Genomic DNA, 24395 nt, shown 5'->3' with positions numbered 1-24395 from the left:
AAGAATCCATCGATTGATCTCGTGTATTGTAATTCTCTCATCCTTCTTTCGCAGCAGTTTAGACAATTTGTAGCAAAGGGGTTAATTTGGTCAAATGACAATCAGACGTTGCTAGCTCAGTGGCAGGTTCAAGCCTTCTGAAAAAAATCTATCTCACTTTGGAGGATACTTTCACCAGCTTCCAGCTGCAATATGTGCATTTTTCTAATAGGTTTCTGCTTAGTGGCGATCTCTTCTGAAGTTAGCTCATACTTTTACTGGCAATCTTAACATCATAAGACAGGTTTGTGCTCGCTGATATCTGCATCAGATCTGCAGTATTCCAACGCAGAGGGAAAATAACCCATATATAAAAAAATATTTTTGACAATAGCTCTGCGAGGATTGATACTGAGGCAAATACGATCATTAGACCATAGGACACACTGTAGGAGCAGAATTAGGCCATTTGGCCCATCAAATTGGCTCCACCGTTTCATCATGGCTGATGTATTATCCCTCTCAACTCCATTCTCCCGCCTTCTCCTATTAATCTTAGCTGCCCTGACTAAGCAAGAATCTATCAAACTCTGTTTTAAATATACCATGGTCTCAATGTTAACTGTTAACTATTTCCCTTTCTTGGAAAAGTTGTATTCAAATGAATAAGGTACTATCTTGCCAAAGAAACATGGACCAGTGGCCAAATGCTTAATAAAAACAGCTTTGTATAGTCCTGCCTGCAATTAACATAATTATCAAAAGCTCAGACTGTCACATTCCAAAAGTCTAGAAATACTTAAAAAATGAAAAAAGAAAACTTTTCTTACCACAAAAGAAAAGTTGGCTGCTCGTGTTGTCAAATTTTTGTTCAGTATTAAATTAATATGGACAGGATTATAATCTCGAGTGGTGTTAAATGCTTCCAATACGCAAAAAAGTCTTTAGAGAAAAAAATGTTAACTGACGTTACAAAATAGGAAACAAGACATACTAATATAGCTTTGTTATTCTTTATATTCTCCAACATTAACTAAAATCATGCATGATAAATTGATTTTCATTATTTATCTGAATAAAACTCCTTTTTTATTGAGTCTCAATTAGATGTTGAATTTCACACAACCATTACTGCAGACATTAAAGGACAAAAACAGAAGGAAAAATTAACATCACAAAAACAGAAAAAGCAGGAAAGCTCAGCCAGCAAGCAGCCCCTGTGAAAGAAGAAACACTCTGGAGCAGGGGGACTTTACCAGAACTGGGGGAAGAATAGAGAGGTTACATTTCTTGGGTGGTAATGGGCAAGAATATGGTGTATATTAGACTACTGGATATGGAGGCTAGTTAAGACCAATCTAATGACAAGCATGAGGACTGACTGATGGGGAGACATTTTATGGAAACAAAGTGAGAAAGAGGGATAAGCATGATTATGATAATAAACATGTTATTCTACAGATGTTGGAAGTCCAGAGTCACACACACACACAATGCTGGAGGAACACAGCAGGTCAGGCAGCATCTATGGAAAAGAATACAGAGTCAACATTTTGGGCCGAGATCCTTCATCAGAACTGGTTAGTGTGCTAATATGATACTGGACAATATAATGTCAAGCCAGGATAGAGGGAGATAGAGAAGAGGCTGCATTTTTACACTCTCTCTGCTTCCCAAGATTTTCAGCTTTTTTGTCAAATTGAGTTCATTGTCGTGTACAAAGCATGGTGAGGTACAGGTTCAATAACAAAATGTGCTTGTAGCAGCATTACAGGCATATCAGTACAGGCAACGTGTAAAATCTAAATTATACAAGACAAGAGAGAGGGAGGGGGAGAGGGGGAGAGAGAGGAAGAGAGAAAGAGAGAGGGGAAGTGAGAATGAGGAAGAGAGAGAGTGGGAGAAATGGGCAAAAGAGACAGAGGGGCATGGGTGAGGGGGAGGAGGGGACAGAGAGGGAAAGAGTGGGAAAGGGAGAGAGAGAGAGAATGAGAGAGAGGAGAGAAAGAGAATGAGAGAATGACACAAACTGAGACAAGTCCATGGTAGTTCAGGAGGTGGTCTGCAGTGCTCCATTGCTAAGGTAGAGTTAAGGTTGGGCATGTTGGCTGTAAGAAAGTAGCTGGCCTGAACCTGGTGGTGTGGTACTTCTGTCTTCTGTATCTCCTATGTGATGGTGGCAGCAATGAGAGGACACGATCCTGATGGTAGGGATCCTTGATTAATGTTGCTGCCTTTCTGGAACATCTCCTGTACTGACATGGAACACGGTTTGGTAGTGACAGTATAATGGAATACATGGGTTTTGGAACAGAAGACATGTATCCTAACACAGGTAATCTGAGTTTCATTTTAATGCCATCAGGCTTAATCTGTCCCACACTCAGAAAACAGACAAGCTATGTAATGGTTATGTAGCCTAGAACAAGACCTTAGGCAGCAGGAATTTGTCAGTGGAAATTGGAGAGAATAAACCCTTGCATTGTTTTAACTCATTGGGTGGAGGTCTATTGAAGCATGATTTAGCCCAGGACAGATGAGGCCAATAATTTACTTGTTTGACTGAGATGAAGCCCACAGACTGCTAACCCACATGAAAACATTGCATACAAAATAAAAATATAAATGTTTTAATTGCAGTCTTCTGTGATTGCATCCAAACTCCCAACAACTTCCCCTGTGGGTTCAATCTGACACGTGGTTCCTGAAGTGCAATGGCCAAAGATGTGTGTGTAATGAGTGGTCCCAATAATGCACTCTGCACTGAAATAAGTGTCAATTTTTAAAAATTCAAGCTGTGTTTTCTTGCAAAAACTATAACTAATTTATATTTATCTTGTGAAAGCTGCTTAGGGCACCATGGTAGCATAGCTTAGGGTGTTTTTGGAGTTCAGAGTTCAATTCTGGCACCATCTGTACAGAGCTTGCAAGTTCTCTTCACGAGCACATGGGTATCGTATCAGTCAGTGGGTTAATCCGTCATTGTCCTGTGACGAGGCAAGGGTTAAGTAGGTGGTTTTCTGGGTGGCACAGCTCATTGGGCCAGGAGGGAGTGTTCATACTTTTTCGGTAAGTAAAATAAATTATCCGATGCTAGTGCCTGTAATGCTGCTGCAAGTAAGTTTTTCATTAAACTTGTGCACACATGTAATTGTGCATATGACAATAACCTCAACTTTGACTTTGAACGAGCTGGTCTATATACAGGTGACACTCAATTAACTTTGGGAAGTCGATTTTAACCGTACATCACACAAACATGTGCTAGTATTTAGTCCTGTAAATCTGGGGGAAACCAGGTAATCAGATTCAAGGGGCCATTTATCTGACAGAATAGAAAATGTCATAATAGGACTGTCTTATGTATCTCATTAGAACAGTTAATATTTAGCCACAATTGCAGATTCTTAGAATACCTGTTTCTGTTGCTTTTGTATGCCTCCAATTTGCAGACAGCATTTCCAACAGTAATGGAAGTCATTTTCGGATTTATTTTACTTTTCATTGATTCAAAATTCCTTCCACAAATAGTCAGCCTTGTTCCACCCTCCAAAGGTGCAGTTAGCGGGGAGATCTGGAAATAGTTAAAGAAAGTGAAAAAAAACAGAAGGCATTTGCAAACACTTTGAGTCAACTGTTGAGTGAACTTGGCCTTTTCTCCTTGGAGCGACGGAGGATGAGAGGTGACCTGATGGAGGTGTATAAGATGATAAGCATTGATTGTGTGCATAGTCAGAAGCTTGTTCCCAGGGCTGAAATGGCTGCCACAAGAGGACACAGGTTTAAGGCGCTGGGGAGTAGGTACAGAGCAGATATCTGGGGAATTTTTTTTTTACTCAGAGAGTGGTGAGTGCGTGGAATGGGCTGCCAGCAATGGTGGTGAAGGCAGATACGATAGGGTCTTTTAAGAGACTTTTGGATAGGTACATGGAGCTTAGAAAAATAGGGGGCTATAGGTAAGCCTAGTAATTTCTAGGGTAGGGACATGTTCGGCACTACCTTGTGGGCCGAAGGGCCTGCATTGTGCTGTAGGTTTTCTATGTTTCTATGTTTCAAAAGCCAGAAAAAAAAAGAGAATATCCAAAAATGTTCCATTCAGAATCAGAATCAGGTTTAATACGACTGGCATATGCTGAGAAATTTGTTAACCTAGCAACAGCAGTACAATGCAATTTATGATAAATTATAGAAAAAATCTGAATTAGATATTTATATTAAAGGCAGTTTAAAGGCAGAAAAAAAGTGAGCTGGTGTTCATGAGGTCAATGTCCATTTACAAATTGGATGGCAAAGGGGAAGAAACTGTTCCTGAATTGCTGAGTGCATGCCTTCAGGCTTCTGTACCTCCTTCCTGATGTTAACAATGAGAAGAGGGCATGTCCTGGGTGATGGGGGTCCTTAATAATGGACAGCGCCTTTCTGAGGAACTACTCCTTGATGATGTCTTGGATTCTATGGAGGTGAGTACCCATGATGGAGCTGACTAATTTTACAACTTTCCGTAGCTTCTTACGATTCTGTGCAGTAGCCCACAGACAGTGATGTAGCCTGTAGAATTCCCAATTCTTGGGATGCTAAATAAGTCCTTTCACATTGAATGTTCAAGGGATTAGTACAAGAAGACATAAATATTAGTTATATAAGTAGCATTGTTCCTTTAGTGTTACACACAAGAAACCTGGAAATTTCTAAAAAGGAATAGGTTTTTAAAGATTTTTATGTTGAACTGCACCACTCTAGAAAGTAAGCTAGCCATTTTCAACACTGAGTCATCATTATTTGTAATGTGATTGTTCTTGGCAACTTTTTTACAGAGTGGTTTGCCATTGCCACTTTCTGGGCAGTGTCTTTACAAGACGGGTGACCCCAGCTGTTATCAATACTGTACAGAGATTGTCTGCCTGGCGTCAGTGGTCGTATAACAATGACTTGTGATATGCACCGGCTGCTCATTCCAACTGCCACCATCTGCTCCCACACCTCTGCTAATAGTGCAACATTGAAGTCAGTTGCAGATGCAGACACAGGAGGATTAGGGACGATGGCAGCAGGAGGTGAGAAGACATAGTCTGTGCCTGGAGGTGGTAGCTAGTTATACTGGTCATAGCATGATGATATAAAACCCAAAGGATAGAGAGAAATGGACAACAGGCCCAGTCACTGAAGTGATTACTGGATGAAATAAATGATCACTTCAAAGAGGTACTGGAAAGGGCTGCATTTTCATCTCAGGCTATTTCCCTCCTTCTATACCCTGTCAATGCTGAAGGACACCTTCTCTGGGGTTCACTAGGTAAAACCCACTGTTTTATTTTCTTCAGCTTATTAGCAGTCCCTTGAGATCAAGAATGATTTATTTCTACTCTGCTTTTATAGGATATGACTGCTGATACATGCCATGGAAACCAGCCTCCCCTCCATGGTTTCTGTCTTTCCTTCTCACTGCCTTGCTAAGCCAGCCAGCGTAATCAAAGACCCCATCCACCCAGACGTTCTCTCTTCTCCCCCTTCTATCAGACAGAAGATACAGAAACCTGAAACCACCTGACCCAAGGACAGCTTCAAAACCATTGTTATAAAGCTATTGAATGGTTCCTTTGTACAAGAAGATGGGCTCCTGACCTCGTCATGATCCTGCACTTTATCATTTACCTGTACTGTACTTTCTCTGTAATTGTTACACTTTATTCTGCATTCTGCTATTGCTTCACCTTGTTCTACCTCAATGCACTGTCTAATGATCTGATCTGTATGAACAGTATGCAAGACAAGCTTTTCATTGTATCTCAGTACGTGTGACAATAATAAACATTGGAACCGGAGCTAATTCCAATGTGACTCAGTGCAGAAGAGGTGACAGCAGATGCGCTTGAGATGTCCTTTTTGTTTCTGAACCGTGGCTTCCACTCTACCATGATTACCATTGTCCTTGACTGCGTCTCATCCGTTTCCCACAACTCTGTTCTCATCCTCCTCCTTCGATGGAGCAAGGTCAAGGTCAAGGTCAAGGTTGGGGTCACAGTAGCAGAGCATTTAGCACGATACTACTATAGCTCGAAATGTTCTGGAGTTCAGAGTTCAACTTTGGTGCCATCTATACGGAGCTTGCACGTTCCCCACATGAACCGCGTGGGTTTCCCCTGCATGCTCTGGTTTCCTCCCACAGTCCAAAGATGTTTCATAGGAACGCTCTACCTTTGTAAAGGGGTTGGGGCACCTGTTTAAGGTAATATGATCAGAGAGTGAGAATAAAGTGCTACAATATAGAGAAGGCACAGTGCAGGGAGACAGCAAAGTGAAGATCATAAACAGACAAAATGTAAGATAAGTATCCATCTTATCATACTAGGAAACCATTTTTACAGCTGGGTAGAAGCTCTTTTTGTGCCTGGTAGTGTGTGTTTTCGGGCTTTTGTATCTTTTGCATGATGTGGGAAGGAGAGGGGAGAAGAGAGAATATCCAAACTGTGTGGGGGGACTTTGAGTATCTGGCAGCTTCACCAGTAATGCAGTGAGAAGTGTAGTCAAAGTCCATGGAGAGGGGCTAGTTTCTGTAATGTTCTGAGCGGTGCCCACACCCATCTGCAGTTTCCTGCAGTCAATTAATATTTTATATTTAATTGGTCACAGAATAATTTCCTTTGTATTGGAAGCATCAACAGATGATCAATTGAAAGGCTTGGCGTACCTTCTGGACTCTGTGTAATAAAGGGCTTTTGTAAAGTTTAATTCCTCTTTATAGCTTGTGGCCTCTCTGCCCTTGGCTCTTTAGAACAAAATCCAAAAAGAAATGTGAAGGACATGATTTCATCCATAAACTCTGGCTTGGCACCAATATCCCCTACATTTACATCATACATGGGATTGCTGGTAGAGTGAAGTTTGCTATCTGATGATGAGTGGGCGAGTTGGCCATGTTTCTTAGGGTGACGGGAGATAACTGAGTATGGTAGGTGAAGATCACAAGTAGATAAAGCACCCTCTCTTTTGGAATTTTCTTTTACTCTGACCTCTAAAGATTTATTAGCAGTTTTTTCCAAAGAGGAATGTGGATAAAATTAAATGAATAAGCAAAAGAACATGGGCAATGGAACAGGGTGAGAGCCAGAGAGCTTTACATGCATGTACCCAAACTCATGGAAATTTGTTACAAATCCACACTACACAAAAACAAAAAGTTTCCAACTTAACAGATATCTTTAAAGAGTAATTTATAATGCAGTTGTTTTAAAACAAAGGCTAAAACACGAAGGAAGTTCAAGCATTTATCTTGTGCTCTCGGACACAAAGAGTTGACGATAAATCCAATTTATTTACCATTGCAATTCTTAGACTTTGGCCTAAAGATTATTTCCTGCTGGGGACGGAAAGTTGAAATGACGGAGCACAAGAGGGTTGTGGTAGATTTGTCCAATGACTCCTGTCAGAGAAATCCTATCATATGCAAAGGCCAATGCGTTCAACACTTTGAACACAGAGAAACATTGGGGATTTTGCCCACTGGTATTCCCACTGTGAATCCTGTCATTGCTGGTGTAATGGAAGGAATCAGAACGGCTGTGAATTGTGGGTGAGGTGAAGCAGTATAATGATGGGAGGGAGGGTAGGTGGGTGAGGGGCAGGGGGAGGGCTAGAGTGGACCAGGCCAACAGATGGAGGGCCAGTGGGGGAGGAGATTATTGGTGGAAGGGGGCATCAGTCAAAGGGTGAAGGAGGCTGGAGCAGAATGTAGAGATAAGGCAGTAGAGAGGACTGAAGATTGTAACAGGTATGTGGTTGAGTAGCATTGGGTTAGTAACATGGCTACATGGTGATGAGTAGTGGAGTCTGGCCATCTTGAGAGGAAATCCTGAGATACTTACAGTCAGAATGGGAAAGAGGCAAATGCCAACAAAATTAGAGTAGATTAAAAGTTCAAAGTTCAAAGTAAATTTATTATCAAAGTACATATACACCATATACATCCCTGAGATTCATTTTCATGCGGGCCTACTCAGCAAATGTATAGAATAGTAACTATAACAGGGTCAATGAAAGATCAACCGGAGTACAGAAGACAACAAACTCTGCAAATGCAAATATAAATAAATATCAATAAATAATGAGAACATGAGATAATGAGATAAAGAGTCCTTAAAATGAGATCAAACACGAGGAAATCTGCAGATGCTGCAAATTCAAACAACAACACACACAAAATGCTGGTAGAACACAGCAGGCTAGGCAGCATCTATAGGGAGAAGCACTGTCGATGTCGACAGGGATGCTGCCTAGCCTGCTGTGTTCTTAAAGTGAGATCATTGGTTGTAGGAACATTGCAATGATGGGGCAAGTGAGTGTGGTTATCCCCTTCTGTTCAGGAGCCTGATGGTTGAGGGGTAGTAGCTTCATTTGTCATACAGTATGGACAGCAAAACAGAGAGAGAAATGCATTGCTTGCACTGGTGATGTGCTAGGGCAGCCCACAAGTGTAACTACAGTTCGGTCATGAAAATAGCACCCCCACAATTTACTGAACCCTAACTTGTACATCTTTGGAATGCGGTCAGAAACAGGAACACATGGAGGAAAACCCACGTGGGCATGGGGAGAATGTATAAGCTCCTTATTGACAAAGGCGGGAAAGAAACCCACTGGTTAAAGGAGGACCAACTTGTAAGACAATGAACACCTTAAGCTGATGTGAAACTGGGCTTCAGCTCTCTAGTTAATGCTTGCTTCAACATGTGTAAAGGTGTCTGAGGGCAGTGTTGTGGAGCAAGACATTGCAAAACAGTTGAGTAGGTGTGTTGTGCTTCATATGTATGGTGAAGGCAGGGTGAATGGACAGGGACATTCCATAAATATGACGAAGTGGGATGTGCTTTGAATCCACTTTTTGTCACTTAGAGCTCAAATATGTTGCTCTATGCAACAGACGTTCAAATCAGGATTTCTGGTCATAATATCCATTGTTTTGGAAGATTTAGAAGAAATCCATGCAATGCATTTTTAAATTTCCGGTCAATATTACCCAAGTGAAAGCAGCTTATTATTTGTTTCACAGTAGAGTTTCTTACCTGGCTAATAACAGGAGGGCAGATATTCAACTTGTGAGTCATACAGTCTTGCATTCTGGAACACCTACCACTACACCATGCACAGCCCATGAAAGAAGGAGCGGTTAAGCACTTAGTGCATGACAAGAAATAACCACACCTTGCAGCTGTTAAAGATAGTTTGCTTATCTGGTAAAAAAACACACATACAAATTTTTATCGTACAATTAACTCTTATACAAATAAGAATTGATTACATATAAAAGCCTCTCCATTCTATTAACAAAAGGGATAAGGAAGCTATTAATCTGCTCTACATTTAAAACTGACTGGTATTAACATCCCAAATATATTGTGCTGTCAGGATCAAATTAAGCATACTAGGCCCAGCCGATGCTATCTAATTGTCAAAATCCAATCACATTTTCCATTACTTTCTTGTCATGAAGGTGCCATTCAGCCCATTGAGTCAATGCCAGCCTTCTCATCAGCCCTTTCCTTATGCGAAAGTATAAAAAGATGCAGATGATGGAAATCCGAAACAAAAACAGCAATTGCAGGAGGTACCCAGTCTTGACACAGAAGGACGGAAACAGTCTTGAAAAGGCCTCACCGGCTGAACGTCTCAAGCCTTTTCTATTTTAGTCCCTTTCACCCACATACAATGTAGAACAGCACAGGATCAGGTCCTTTGGCTTACAATGTCTGCTTTGAACATGATGCCAAATTAAACTACCGTAATTCACTCTTGTGTGTATACAATCCATACCTCTTTACTCCTTGCATATTCCTGTGTCTATCTAACAGCCTCTAAGTGTTACTCTCATATCTACTTCCACCACTTCCCCAGCCATCTGTGCCAGGCATGCATCATTCTGTGTGAAAAAACTTGTCCTGCGCATCTCCTTTCAACTTTCCTCCATATCACTTCAAATACATGTCCTCCAGTACTTGATATATCTACTTCGGGGTAAAGATTCCGATCGCTTACCCCATCTATGCATCTCATAACTTTATGAACTTACAATAGACTTCCCTTCAGTCTCTGATGCTCCAAAGGAAATGATCCTGGTTTGTCAAACCTCTCTTTAAAGCTCGTACTCTCTGATCTAGGCAGCTTCCTGCACCCTCTCCGAAGCTTCCACATCCTTCTTGTAAAGGGGTGACCCGAATTGCACATGATATTCCCAATATGGTCTGAATAAAATTTTATACATCTATGCCATGATTCCTCAGTTTTATAATGAATGCCTCAAATAATGAAGGCAAGCTTGCTGCATGCAGCCTTTGACACCCTTTCTACTTGAATGGCTACTTTCAAAGAGCTATGGACTTGGACTCCAAGACTCCTCTGTGCCTTAGTGTATACATGGAACCTATTATCCCTCACACACCTTTCAACTCTTGTAAGTATAATATGGAGCACTATCAGGTCTTTTTGATATGTGAGGAAACTGGTGTTCCCAGAGGAAACCCATTTGGTCACTGGGAGAACATGCAAACTCCACATAGGCTGTACATGAGGTCAGGAGAATACACACATTGCTGGAGCTGCAAGGCAAATACTCCACAGGCCAGATCAGCCCGCCAGCCTGCACGTTGCTGGCAAGGGTATATCAGAACTTGTTTTTGCATCCAATCCGGAGAAGAAACTCCAGATTTCCACTGGATGAACTTAATATGTTCTGCAACATCTGCTGGTGGGGATGGGGTGTTGGGAAGAATTGACAATGCTTTGGGTCAAAGTCCTGCCTCAGTTGACAACTACTTTCCCCACAGATGCTGCTCGACCGAATGAATTACTTGCAGCCGTTTCCTGCTTGCGTTGTTCCAGCATCTGCATTGCCGTTTGTCTTGAAATTCAAGCTTACATTTTTTAACTGAACTATCTGTTGTAAAAATTCTCATCAACCCAGAAAGTAGGTACAGTACACTGAAAATAGGTAATTATGTGGCAGCATTAAAGGAGCATCTGGGATCCTTCTAAAGAGTGAGACCAGCATGTTAACAGACTTGTCGGTGACACTGGGCAGATGGAAAAAGAAAGTTAAGATGACAGAGAAAGAGGGTGAATTTGAGTTTAATTAGCAATGAAAGAGAAATAAGCAAAGAGAAAGAATGAATTACAAAAGTGGGAAATAAGAAACAGAAGAGAACATAGAAAAACACCTCATTAAAAAAAAATTAAATCCTTAAAAAGACACTTGCTTTCCAAAGGTAATCCTGCATGGTGTGTTGTCTTGGGAAGTATAGCAGTAATCTATTTTCAGCAGGAAATGGATTTCCACATTGTTCACCTTAATTTCTGTGGCCAAATGAACAAATTCATAAAACACACACAGGAAAACTGTCGTTCTTGCAAGTGGAGATATGAAAATCATGCAGCAATTTGTGGTGACATATAATTTACAATGCATGCCTATCTACAAATTGCTGGTTCATTTACATATACATTTGACATTAACTTCCAATCAAATTACAGGTAAGAAGTATGATAAGAACATTTTTGCCTTCTGGAGAGATCAATAGGCTATTTCTAAAAAATATGGCAAATGCTGGAGATTTGAAATAAAACCAGCAAGGGAGATGAGGCTGAGTACAGGGCTACGGTGGGAAACTTTGTCACATGGTGCGAGCACAATCATCTGCAGCTTAATGTGAAAAAGACTAAGGAGCTGGTGGTGGACCTGAGGAGGGTTAATGCACCGGTGACCCCTGTTTCCATCCAAGGGGTCAGTGTGGACATGGTGGAGGATTACAAATACCTGGGAATATGAATTGACAATAAACTGGACTGGTCAAAGAACACTGAGGCTGTCTAGAAGAAGGGTCAGAGCTGTCTTTATTTCCTGAGGAGACTGAGGTCCCTTAATATTTGCCAGACGATGATGAGGATGTTCTACGAGTCTGTGGTGGCCAGTGCTATCATGTTTGCTGTTGTGTGCTGGGGCAGCAGGCTGAGGGTAGCAGACACCAACAGAATCAACAAACTCATTTGTAAGACCAGTGATGCTGTGGGGGTGGAACTGGACTCTCTGACGGTGGTGTCGGAAAAGAGGATGCTGTCCAAGTTGCATGCCATCTTGGACAATGACTCCCATCCACTCCATAATGTACTGGTTAGGCACAGGAGTACATTCAGCCAGAGAGTCATTCCACCGAGATGTAACACTGAGTGTCATAGGAAGTCATTCCTACCTGTGGCCATCAAACTTTACAACTCCTTCCTCGGAGTGTCAGACACCCTGAGCCAATAGGCTGGTCCTGGACTTATTTCCACTTGGCATGATCAACTTATTATTATTTAATTATTTATGGTTTTATATTGCTATATTTCTTCACTATTCTTGGTGTGGCTGTAATGAAACCCAATTTCCCTTGGGATCAATAAAGTATGTCTGTCTGTCTCTAAACTGTGAAAATACATCAGCCAGTGTCTCTTAAATATTAGGTCAAAAACTTTTCATCAGGATGAAAAGTTGCAGAGAGGGAGCATGGCTATTAAGACAGAACAAAGAGAATGACTGTGGTAGGTTGATCTGGATGATGCCGGCAGTGTTAGTGCTGATTGAGAGGGATAGCAAAGGCTCATTTATTGCAATCTGTCTGAAAGAGATTGAATTAGAGGAATTCTATCTCTCTCCCTTCTTTGCAAATTTTGCAAGTTGATGCTGATTTTGTAAGTCATCCTAGTTCTGATGACAGGGCATTTATCTGAAATGGTCATTCTCTCTCTCTCCATTGATGCTGTCTATTTAAGATCACAAGGCATAGGAACAGAATTAGGCCATTCAGCCCATCGAGTTTGCTGCGCCATTCCATCATGACTGATCCTGGATTTCATTCAACCCCATACACTTGCCTTCTTGCCATATCCTTTGGTGTCCTGACCAATCAAGAAATTACCAACTTCTGCCTTAAGTATACCCATGGACTTGGCCTCCACTGCAGTCTGTGGCAGAGCATTCCACAGATTCACTACTCACTGGCTTTCTCCTTAACTCTATTCTGAAAACTCTATTTTCAGGCTGTGCCCTCTAATTTTGAATAGGAAACGTCCTCACCACATCCGCCCTATCTAGTCCTTTAAACATTCAGTACATTTCAATCAGATCCCCCCCCATTCTGCTAAATTCCAATGAGTACAGGCCCAAAACTACCAAATGCTCCTCATATGTTATCCCCTTCATTCCCAAAATCATCCTCGTGAACCTCCCCTGGACTCTCTCTAATGACAACACATCCTTTCTGAGATACAGGGCTCAAAACTGTTGACAATACTCCAAGTGCGGCCTGACTAGTGTCTTATAAAGCCTCTGCATTATCTCCTTGCTTTTATATTCTATTCTCCTTGAAATAAATGCCAACATTGCATTTGTCTGCTTCACCACAGACTCCACCTGTAAATTAACCTTCTGGGAGTCTTGCACAAGGACTCCTAAGACAATTTGAAATCTGAATTTTGAAATTTCTCCAAATTTAGATAGCAGTCTGCACTATTGTTCCTTTTACCAAAATGCATTATCATACATTTCCCAACACTGTGTTCCACCTGCCACTTCTTTGTCCATTATTCCAATTTGTCTAAGTCCTCCTGCAAACACATTGTTTCCTCAGCGCTACCTACCCCTCCACCTATCTTTGTATCATCTGCAAACTTTACCACCATTATCCAAATCATTGACAAATAATGCAAAATGTAATGGTCCCAATACTGACTCCTGAGGAACACCACTACTCACTGGCAACCAACCAGAAAAGGCCCCCTTTATTCCCACTCACTGCCCCTGCCTGTCAGTCATTCCTCTATCCGTGCCAGTATATTTCCTGTAATGCTATAGGATTTTATCTTGTTGAGCAACCACATACGTGGCACCTTATCAAATACCTTCTGAAAATCCAAGTAAATGACATCCACTGCCTCTCTTTTGTTCACCCGGCTTGTTACTTTTTTTTGAAGAATTCTAACAGATTTCCCTTTACAGAAACCATGTTGAGTTTGACTTATTTTATTAGTCTCCAAGTACCCCAAATCTCATCCTTAATAAAGGACTCCAATACTTTCCCAACCACTGAGGTTAGGCTAACTTGCCTATAATTTCCTTTCTTTTGTCATCCTTCCTTCTTAAAAAGTGGAGTGACGTTTTCAATCTTCCAGCCCTCCAGGACCATGCCAGAATCAAGTGAACAATGTATCTGCTATCTTTTCAGCTGTCTCTTTCAGAACTCTGGGATGTAGTCCATCCGGTCCAGCTGACTTAACCACCATAAGACATTTTAGTTTGCCTAGCACTTTTTCTTTTGTAATTGCAATGTTACTCACTCCTGCTCCCTGACACTCACGGACCTCTTCCACACTGAAGACTGGTGCAAAGTACCCATTAGGTTCATCTGTCATTTCCTTGTCCCCTATTACGACCTCACCAGCATTAATTTCCAGTGGTCCAATATCAATTCTCACCTCCTTTTTGCTCCTTATATAACTGGCAAAACTTATAGATTCCGGCTTTATATTATTGGCTAATTTGCCCTGTGGCGACCCACTTTCTGCGCAGGCGAACTGGCTCACAAATAGCCAGCGTGCGGGGGGAGACTTTGGTAATGCACCTCTGACGTCATTTCCGCCCGGAGAGGGCAGGCGCTAGGGATTAAATGCCAGCGCCGCAAAGTTTGAATAAACTATTCTCCAAACGACTTACCGACTGCATGTTGTTATTTCAGCGCTGTGTGTAGCACATTGCTACAGCCCTTGTATTTTACCTTTTCCCTTCTTAGAGCTTTTTTAGTTGCCTTTTGCTGGATTTTAAAAACTTCCTAATCAGCCAACTTCCCACTCACTTTTTCTACTTTATATGCCCTTTCCTTTGCTTTTTGCAGTCCTTAACTTCCTTTGTCAGCCACAGTTGCCTACCCTGCTATTTGAGAACTACTTCTTCTATGCCTTGTGAACTATTCCCAGAAACTTCAGCCATCTTTGCTCTGCTGTCATCCCCACTAGTGTCCTCCTCCAATCCACCTGGGCAAGCTCCTCTCTCACGCCTCTGTAATTCCCTTTATTCCATTGTGATACTGATACATCTGACTTATGGTTCTCCCTCTCAAATTGCAGTATGAATTCAATCATATTACGATCACTGCCTCCTAAGGGTTGCTTTACATTAAACTCTCTAACATGATCTGGGTTATTACACAACACCCAATCTACGATAGCCTTTCCCCGAGTAGGCCCAAGCACAAGCTGCTCTAAAAAGTCATCTCGTAGGCAGTCAACAAATTCCCTCTCTTGCGAACCGACACCAACCTTATTTTCCCAATCCTCTTGCATATTGAAGTCTCTCATTACAATTGTGTCATTACCCTTATTACGTGCCTTTTCCAGCTCTCTTTGTAATCTCAATCCCACACCTTGGCTACTATTTGGAGGCTTAAATGTGATTTCCATAATGGTTTTTTTTACTCCTGCAGTTTCTTAACTCCATCCACAAAAATTCAACATTCTCTGACCCTGTATCACCTCTTTCTAAAAGTGTAATTCCATGCATTACCACAGAGCCACACCACCGCCTATGCCTTCGTGCCTGTCCTTTTGATACAAAGAATATATTTTGACGGTAAACTCCCAAGTATAGTCTCCTTTCAGCCATGATTCAGTGATGCCCACAACATCATACCTGCCAATCTGTAATTTGTCAACCTTATTCTGAATGCTAGGCGAATTTAAATACAGCGCCTTTAGTGTTGCCCTTTCCAGCATTACTGGTCTTGTGTAAATATTCCCAATAATTATATCAAACAGAGCACATGTCAACTCTAATATTAAAGCCAAATAGTTGAAGGCAGTAAGTAAAATGCTTAAGAAGATATATACAAGCAACAAGAATTACCTTCTTCCCTGTAACAATGACTATGTAGCCTTGTTCAGATCCAGATTGTTCAACTAATACTTGAGGGGATACTGAATTAGAGTCTAGCTGTAAATTGAAGTGAGGTGTTGATCGCTCAATTCGTGAAATCACCACCTGCAAAACAAAATTTGAAGCAATTTTTAAAACATTCTTCTATTTGTTCAGCACAGAGTCACAGAAGGCAAATTCCTTGCAGCAGTAAAGTTTCTGTACAAGAGATTTTAAACCTGCTGTGGGTTAAATAGAAATTTAAGTTATTTCATAAATTAAGAATCCCAGCTCTGAATCTTGGTTAAATGTGATCATTTTCCTGTGGCCTGCTGAAGTGAAATGATCCAAATGTCTATAGGCTGTCAATGGTGAATCATGACTTCTTTTGGGAATTTGGGTTGGATGTTCTGAAAATATAAAAGAAAACACAAATATCTTCTGCTGACCACATCTACAGGAAATTCAAAGGTCTGTGGGTACTTGAAGTGCTGGATTACCTTGGAACTTATAAACTTGGAACCAGGGTCAGAGTGGATGGAAGCCAACACCGTACACACAAAGGTCTGGGGTGCATTTCAGAGAGATTTTAATTAAAATAGGGTCTGTTAGAGTAAAAATTTCTCCAAGGCTGTAGTTAAAATAAATTTTATAACTAGGTAGCATTCCTGAGGAAAGGTGCAATCAATAGAGTCTCCCCCTCTTGATGGCTATTAATCAGAGATACTGAATCAGAATCAGGATTATTATCACAAACAGATCTGTAGATGCTGGAAATCCAAGTAACACGCACACAAAATGCTGGAGGAACTCAGTAAGCGAGGTAGCATCTGCGGAAAAGAATACAGTCGACAACCGACATCAGTTGTGAAAGTTGTTGTTTTGCAGCATCAGTACATAAAATACGATAAATAATACACTCCACATATACACTAAATTAATGAAGTAGTGCAAAAATAAGACAGAAAAACCCAGACTGTATTGAAGAAATTGAATAGAAGAATAGTTAACTTTCCATTACGTGGAAGGAAAGACATGGTGTACTGGCTTAAAACAGGAACCATGGAGTAATCTCAAATGAACCTCAATGGGGGACCTAATTGTGAACCTTAGTATCAATTTCAAAATTCAATGTGGCCAGCAGCAACCATAAACTGTTTCCAACCACTCAAAGACATCAAATTAAAGTAGCATCAATGAAACAGTCAAGTTTTTTTTGTGCAATATCGTCACACTGATTTACAACACAAAAGCAGGCTCTTTAGCCTGACTCATTCATTCGTATTGAGTTCCCCCCCCCCCCCCCCCCCCACCCAACTGATTCTATTTGCTGGCATTAGGTCCTTATCCTTCTATGCCTTGCCTATTAAAGTGCCTGTCCAAACATATCTTAAATGTGGTGATTGCATCTGGTTCTCATGTGGCTGTCAGCTCCAGATATCAAGCATGCTTTGTGTACAATACCTTTCCTCAAATCCCCTCCCTCCCCTGGACTGACTCACAACTATGTTGTATTTACTCTATAAAAGTCCATCGAGTTTTATAGCACAAAAAAGGCCCTTTTGCCCAACTTGTCCATGCTGACTGTTAGGGTGTACTCTGGAAATTAGGATAAATGGCAAATATTAATTTCAACAGCAAGCCATTCTTCAAATTTGAATGTGGATTGCAGATTGAATTTACAACACAGCTCAGGACAATGGCCTTCCTGGAGCTGCAGGCGGAGGTCAATTGCAAACAAAGAAACACTCAATTTACACTTCAGATGCCTGCCTATGCATGAAAGTGGCCCAGTCAATTGGGATTAACATTCATTTTGGGTGCCGGCAGTGGGAGTGTGAAGGAAGAGGTGTCTGAAAATTACATGTAATTCAAAGGAAGCATTGAAGATACATTCTAATTACAGAATTGTCCTGCTGATACCTTTAATCTTTAGCATATAAAAATGTCATGTAAAATTGGGTTGTTCAGGCCTTTCCTTGTCTCGAAAATGATGCCTGTATACTCGTAATAGAATAAATGCTTCTATATCCACTAGCTTCAGTGTCTCTCCAGTGAATTTGTTCACAGTTACAACACTGACTAAGGTCTCTTCTTGAGCTAGTCCCATTTACCTGCATTTGCCCTATATCCCTCTCCTATCTATGTACCTGTTCAAATCACACAAATGTTGTCATTGCACTCACAAAATACTAATGCAGGAAAAGTAAGGCAGCTCCACTTGAACAGTGATAGGAAACACACCATATGTCGGGTCTTCCTTCACAGTGGAAAATGAGGATGAAACATATTTCTATGTACTTCCTTTTGGCATTTGTCCCCCTTGACACTGGGGCAATGGTGCAATCAGAAGCTGAAGCATTTCACTGACCCTACAGCAAGCAATTTGATTTTGTGCCATTTTACAGCGCCAAGAGTTGGCACAGATGTTGCGAATTGATGGGACTACATTTGAGAACATGAAATTATCATGGATCTGCATTATAGTAGCAATATCCATACTCATAAATCTGAAAAAGTGAACATAGTTTCCATCTTAACAGATTGGGAATTTAAATTCAACTTGACTAGATACATCCTCAAATAAAAATTGTCAAACATGATCTCCACTTTTGTAAATCCATGCTGACTTTGATCACTGCATGCACAGCCTGCTTGCAACATTTGAGCTGGTGAATATGGCCAAAAGAGCGACAGTAATAGGCCAGAAGACACTTAAGATGATGACAGCATTTTATCTCAACCAAGCAAAATAAAACATGAATGTATTTGATTCCCAATTGTTTCTGACAGCTCTTCAGCACCAGTGCAAATTGAAGACAAATAAGAAAACAGAAAGAATTGCAGCCATTTTTCTTTCTTAAAAGGGTATGTGAAACAAATTACAAAAATGGAACAAGAAGGCTTAATGGATTCCATGATGATATTAAACAGATTTGTGTCAACTACTGGGATTCAGAGTTACAGCAATATATAGCCAATATGCATAGATATCTCAGGAGCATTCTGCTTGAAAGCCTATTACTAAAGCTCAGTTCCTACCCTGTTGCATTGCCCCATCCATTTTGCCCCCACCATGTAGTTGAGATTGAAAGTTTAGTCACACTTAATTGCTGGTCAGTCCTTTTAATCCTCATGGAAGATTACCTGTTAAGAACACATACTAAATCAAATCAGCAAAAATGGTCTTGAGCACAGGTTGCTTTTTCAAATTTATTATAATAAAATTAGGGCTCTTACATAACCTAACAAACCACTACACCACAGTCACAACTCCTGCTGAACTAGTCACCTCATCATTAAATAATCCAACTGCATTTTTAAAATTGACCTTGCCTAAATATATAACTGATTAGTGTTTTAAGTACATACTTTATCAGCAGTGCTGGGTGTTCTATTTATTGGTTAAAATTCGTTAGACTGCATCTGAAATTAATTTCACAATTTCCAATGCACTGACATGACTATGCATTGCATTTAACATTACCAACTGGGCATCTGATTCTAGGCATAAATCTCTTAAATTTATAACCAAACACATTTAATTATTTTTATTTTACTAAATAGCACTTGCAAACATCACTTCAGAACTCTGCAACTGTCAGAATATCATGTTTTTTTTTGGGCACAAAACATGATTTCTGAACGATTGCTTGCATTAGGTGATAATTTTTTCCATCTGTACATCAAGATTTTGATGCCCAGAATTTCTTAAGGAGGAAACAGCAATTATTCATCTGGAATCATTTGAGCTATAAAAATACAAGGCACAGAGGGAAACCATTTAGCTGTCCAATAGATCACAAATCTTGGTGTCTGTACTGTCTCATTGCAAATGGATAAATTTAATGCCACTGCTCTGCTTTCTCCCCATTGCCTACCACCTTCATCTGTTTCAATTATTTTGCAAATTCTCTCTTAAAAGATGCAGTGCCTCTGTCTTAAGTACTCCCTAATCTGTGTTCCACCATTCTCCATAACCTCTTTCCTCCCTCTGCTAATTTAAAATTGATGATCCCTCATTGCTGTTTTCTCAACCAGAGAAAGTAATTTTTCCCAACCCACTCTTTGTAATTCGAAAAGGCTCCTCTTTGTCCTATGCTATTCTCTGCTCTGGTACAAATAATTTCAGCCTCCAAAGCTCAATTGTTAGCTTTATTTGTCACATGTACATTGAAGCTTCGAAAAATGCTGTGAAACGTGTTGTTTGCGTCAACGGCCAACATAGTGTGCTGGGTGCAGCCCACAGGTGTCGCCATGCTTCCCATGCCAATATAGCATGCCCATGATTTACTAACCCTAACTCATACACCTTGGTAATGTGGGACGGAGCTGGAGTACCCGCGTGGTCACAGGGAGAACACACAAATTCCGGAACGACTGCGCTGGGGATTGACTTCCAATCTTACACTGCAAAGTGTTACGTTAACCACTGAGCTATCAAGCTGCCCATTTTTTATTGTTCTTATCCATAATCTCTCTGAAAAAAATACTCATGATTTTAAACCCCTTCTCTAACAGGTTGATTCGATGTATAATGATTTAATATTTAATTTCCAGTAGTATCGTGTTTATAAAATCCAACGTGAGAGTCAATGTCTTTCTTCATGAACTTCCCCGTAATTCATCTCTCACACACAAAACACATCTTTCTGGTGATTCAAAACTTGGATGCATTTCCTGTCTTTTCTATCACTTCTCTTTTCACGTCAAGTTTATTGTCATTTAACTATATACATATATATAATATATATAACTCTATAATGCATAGAGAAATGAGATATTTATCCGAACCAGGGTGAAAAGCACAGTAGCACACCTAACACACAATAACTTATGAAACACGAGGAAATCTGCAGATACTGGAAATTCAAACAACAACACACTCAAAATGTTGGTGGAACACAGCAGGCCAGGCAGCATCTATAGCAAGAAGCGCTGTCGACGTTTCGGGCTGAGACCCTTCGTCAGGACAGTAACTTATGTAACATAACATAACTTATGAAAGTAAGGATAAAATCTGCAGGGTGAATTACGCATAAATAACAAATGGAAATGCTTAAATTAAATATTGTAAGGTATGGAACAGATTAATCAGCGACATGTCAAATGCAATGCGGCAGGGAGTGCGGAAGCCTCATGGACTCAGGGAAGAAACTGTTTTCTTTTTTTTGCATTGTCATCTATCTGCCCTGCCTTCGTCTTCTGCAGTTGTCAGTGTTATTTGTGGTCTACCATATGGCCCACTGTCAATTGTGCCCCATCCCAATTTCCCCCGACTTGTGCAGTCAGACCAGGGATGACAGAGGCGTTTTTTTAAGTGAGTGTATGGAACTCACTGCTGGGGCAGGAGGAGGAGACAGATACATTAGGGACATTTAAGAGACTCTTAGATAGACACTTGGATGAAAGATAATGATCATGAGTTGAGAGTTAAGGGGCAAAAGTTTAGGGGTGACACGAGGGGGGACTTCTTTACTCAGAGAGTGGTAGCTGTGTGGAACGAGCTTCCTGTAGAAGTGGTAGAGGCAGGTTCGATATTGTCATTTAAAAAAAATTGATAGGTATATGGACAGAAAAGGAATAGAGGGTTATGGGCTGAGTGCAGGTCGGTGGGACTCGGTGAGAGTAAGCGTTCGGCATGGACTAGAAGGGCCGAGATGGCCTGTTTCTGTGCTGTAATTGTTATATGGTTATGTAAGTGCAGAGCTGTGTAGGAAAGGAGTGTTAGATTGATCTTGGAGTAGGGAAAAGGTTGGTGGAACACCGTGGGCTCAATGGCCGATTCTGTGCTGTACTCTTCCATGTTCAATGAACTTCTAGCATCTTCTATTTTGCTACGGACAGACAAACTGGGCCTCAGTGATTATTGTTGAACGTACCTTTTCACAGAAGCAAACAACTCAGGCCTAAGCAGGGCTGTAACAGCAGAAACAGGGTACAGATGACACATCTTGGCATCAATGTTTCTTAGTATTGGTCTTGATGGCCTATCAGACATCCACAATGAGAATAAGGAAGATGAATCACTAGCATTCACAACTGCTATATGAGAAGTTGTTGATTGGGACTGATTATAGAACATTATACACAATACTGGTCCTTTGTTGCGCAATGTTGTGCTAACTTTTAAACCTATTCGAAGATCAATCTAACCCTCCCCTCCTACATAGCCCTCCATTATTTTTATTATTCATATCTATCTGATGAATTTTCATTGAAGTGTCAAGAATTTAACTTTTTAATCACATAAATATATCTTTATCCAACTACTTATAGAATTGTGTAATCCTTCAACAGATTTTAACCTTAACTGATGATTCATTTCTTAATGTACGGATTAAGTATAACTGATGAGCTGGAATGTCTGACTAGAGGTTCATCAAATCAATTTTGGGTAAAACATGTAGGAACTAAGTTTTTGTAACTCTTCTGCTCCTTGGAGGAAATGCTTTTGTCACTTTTTTCTGAGACGAGGGAATGGGGGCTTTGACGTTATTGTTGCTGTTTTTTTTCCTGCAAGGAAGGGGGTGGGGAGTTGGGGGTTTATGAGTTTTGTATCTTTTTATTTTTTGTGCCAATGGGGGGGGTGTGTTGATTTCTTTTCTTTCTGTATTTTACCACTATCTGGAGAAGATGAATCTCAGAGTTGTATTGCACCTGCATTCTTTGACAACAAAATGAACTTTTGAACCTTTGACAGGGAAACTGGAATGGGAAGTGGTGAAGGTGTTGGGGGGGGGGGGTGGTCATTTACCAGAGGTTTCAGAAACTGATGTTCATGCCATCAGGTTGGAGGCAACTCTGTTGAAATATAGGGTGCTTCTCTTCTAACCTGTGTGGCTTCATCATGTCAGTGGAGGAGGCCATGGATAGACATATCGGAATAGGAATGGGAAGTGGAATTAAAATGGGTGGCCACTGGGAGGTCCTGCTTCTCCTGGCGAATGCAGTGCAGGTACTCGGCAAAGCAATCTCCCAATCTATGTCAAGTCTCACGGATATACAGGAAGCCACACCAGGAGAACCGGGTATACAGATGAACTCAGAGACTCACAGGTGATGTGTTGCTTCACCTGGCAGGACTGTTTGGGGCTCTGAATGGTAGTGAGTGAGGAAATGTAGGGGCTGGTGTAGCACATGTTCCATTTGCAAGGATGTACCAGGAGGGAGATCAGTGGGGAGTGATGAGTGGACAAGGGAGTGGTGTAGAGAGCGATCCCTGTGGAAAGCGGAACATGGGGGGTAAGGGACAGATGTGCTTGGTGCTGGGATCCTGTTGAACATGGTGGATGTTATGGAGAATTACGTGCTGGAGGTTTGTGGGGTGATAGTTGAAGACAAGAGGAAACCTATTCATGTCGTGGTGTCGGGAAGATGGGGAGGGCAGATGTGCACAAAACGGAAGGGATGCGAGTGAGGGCAGCGTTGATGGTGGAGGAAGGGAAGCCCCTTTCTTTGAAGAAGAAGGTCATCTCATTAATTCTGGAATGAAAAGCCTCCTCTGAGAGCAAATGCCACAGAGACAATGGAACTGAGAGAAGGGGATGGCAGGGTGACAAGTGACTGGGTGGGAAGAGGTATAGTCCAGGTAGCTGTGAGAGTCCGTGGGTTCATATAACGTATCAGTAGATGGACTGTCTCCAAAGATAGACAGAGAGATCAAGAATGGGGAGGGAGGTGTCAGAAATGGACTAAGTGAATTTAGGGGCAGTGTGGAAGTTAGAGGCAAAGTTGATGAAGTTGACGAGCTCAGCATGGGTGCAAGAAGCAGCACCAATGAAGTTGTCAACATAGCAGGGGAAGAGCTGGGGAGCGATGCCAGCTTGGAACATGGACTGTTCTACATAGCTAACAAAAAGGCAGGCATATCTGGGCCCATGGCTACACCTTTGGTTTGAAGGAAGTGAGATGAGCCAAAGGAGAAATTGAGAGGGAGGACCAGTTCTGCCAGACGGAGCAGACTGAGGGTGGAGGGGATCTGCTTGGGTCTGTTGTCCAGAAAGAAGAGGAGAGTTTTAAGGCCCTCTTGATGGGAGGTGTGTAGGGACTGGACACCCACAGAGAAAATGAGACAATCAGGCCCATGGAACTAGAAGTCATTGAAAAGGTCACGAGCATGTGAAGCGTCACAGATGTAGGTAGGTAGGGACTGAACAGCGGGGGTGGGGGGAATAAAATGGAGTTAATGTTTGCAGATATAAGCTCGGTGGGGCAAGAATAAGCAGAAACAATGGGCGTACCTGGACTGACAGGTTTATGGATCTTGGGGAGAAGGTAGAAACTGGAGGTGCAGGATAAGGGAACTATGAGGTATTGTATACATACTTTGATAACAAATGTACTTTGAACTTTGAAGATTTCCAGCACCTACAGAATGTCTTGGGTATTTTCTTTTGTCTTATTTCTCTCTCTCTCTCTTAATCCTATCATTCTAATTATTTTGGTTTCCATATGTTATGTAACAATGAATTGAGTTAGAGGC

The 24395-nt window shown here is 41.2% G+C and overlaps 1 protein-coding gene across 1 annotated transcript in view; it reads right to left on the bottom strand.

Annotated features, from left to right (window-relative positions):
* met (MET proto-oncogene, receptor tyrosine kinase) overlaps positions 1-24395 on the bottom strand; it is a 133939-nt gene that overhangs the window by 34843 nt on the left and 74701 nt on the right. Inside the window, exons 4-7 of the mRNA XM_059978278.1 lie at positions 15902-16036; positions 9039-9206; positions 3396-3553; positions 810-921 (exon numbers count right to left, since the gene is read on the bottom strand). Coding sequence (XP_059834261.1) covers positions 810-921; positions 3396-3553; positions 9039-9206; positions 15902-16036 — 573 coding nt within the window. The remainder of the gene's footprint in view (positions 1-809; positions 922-3395; positions 3554-9038; positions 9207-15901; positions 16037-24395) is intronic.

This window comes from Hypanus sabinus, chromosome 8, assembly GCF_030144855.1.
Source record: "Hypanus sabinus isolate sHypSab1 chromosome 8, sHypSab1.hap1, whole genome shotgun sequence".
Classification (NCBI taxonomy): Eukaryota; Metazoa; Chordata; class Chondrichthyes; order Myliobatiformes; family Dasyatidae; genus Hypanus; species Hypanus sabinus.
The sequence above is the reverse complement of the archived record's forward strand: the minus strand, read 5'-3'. Positions and strand labels throughout refer to the sequence as shown.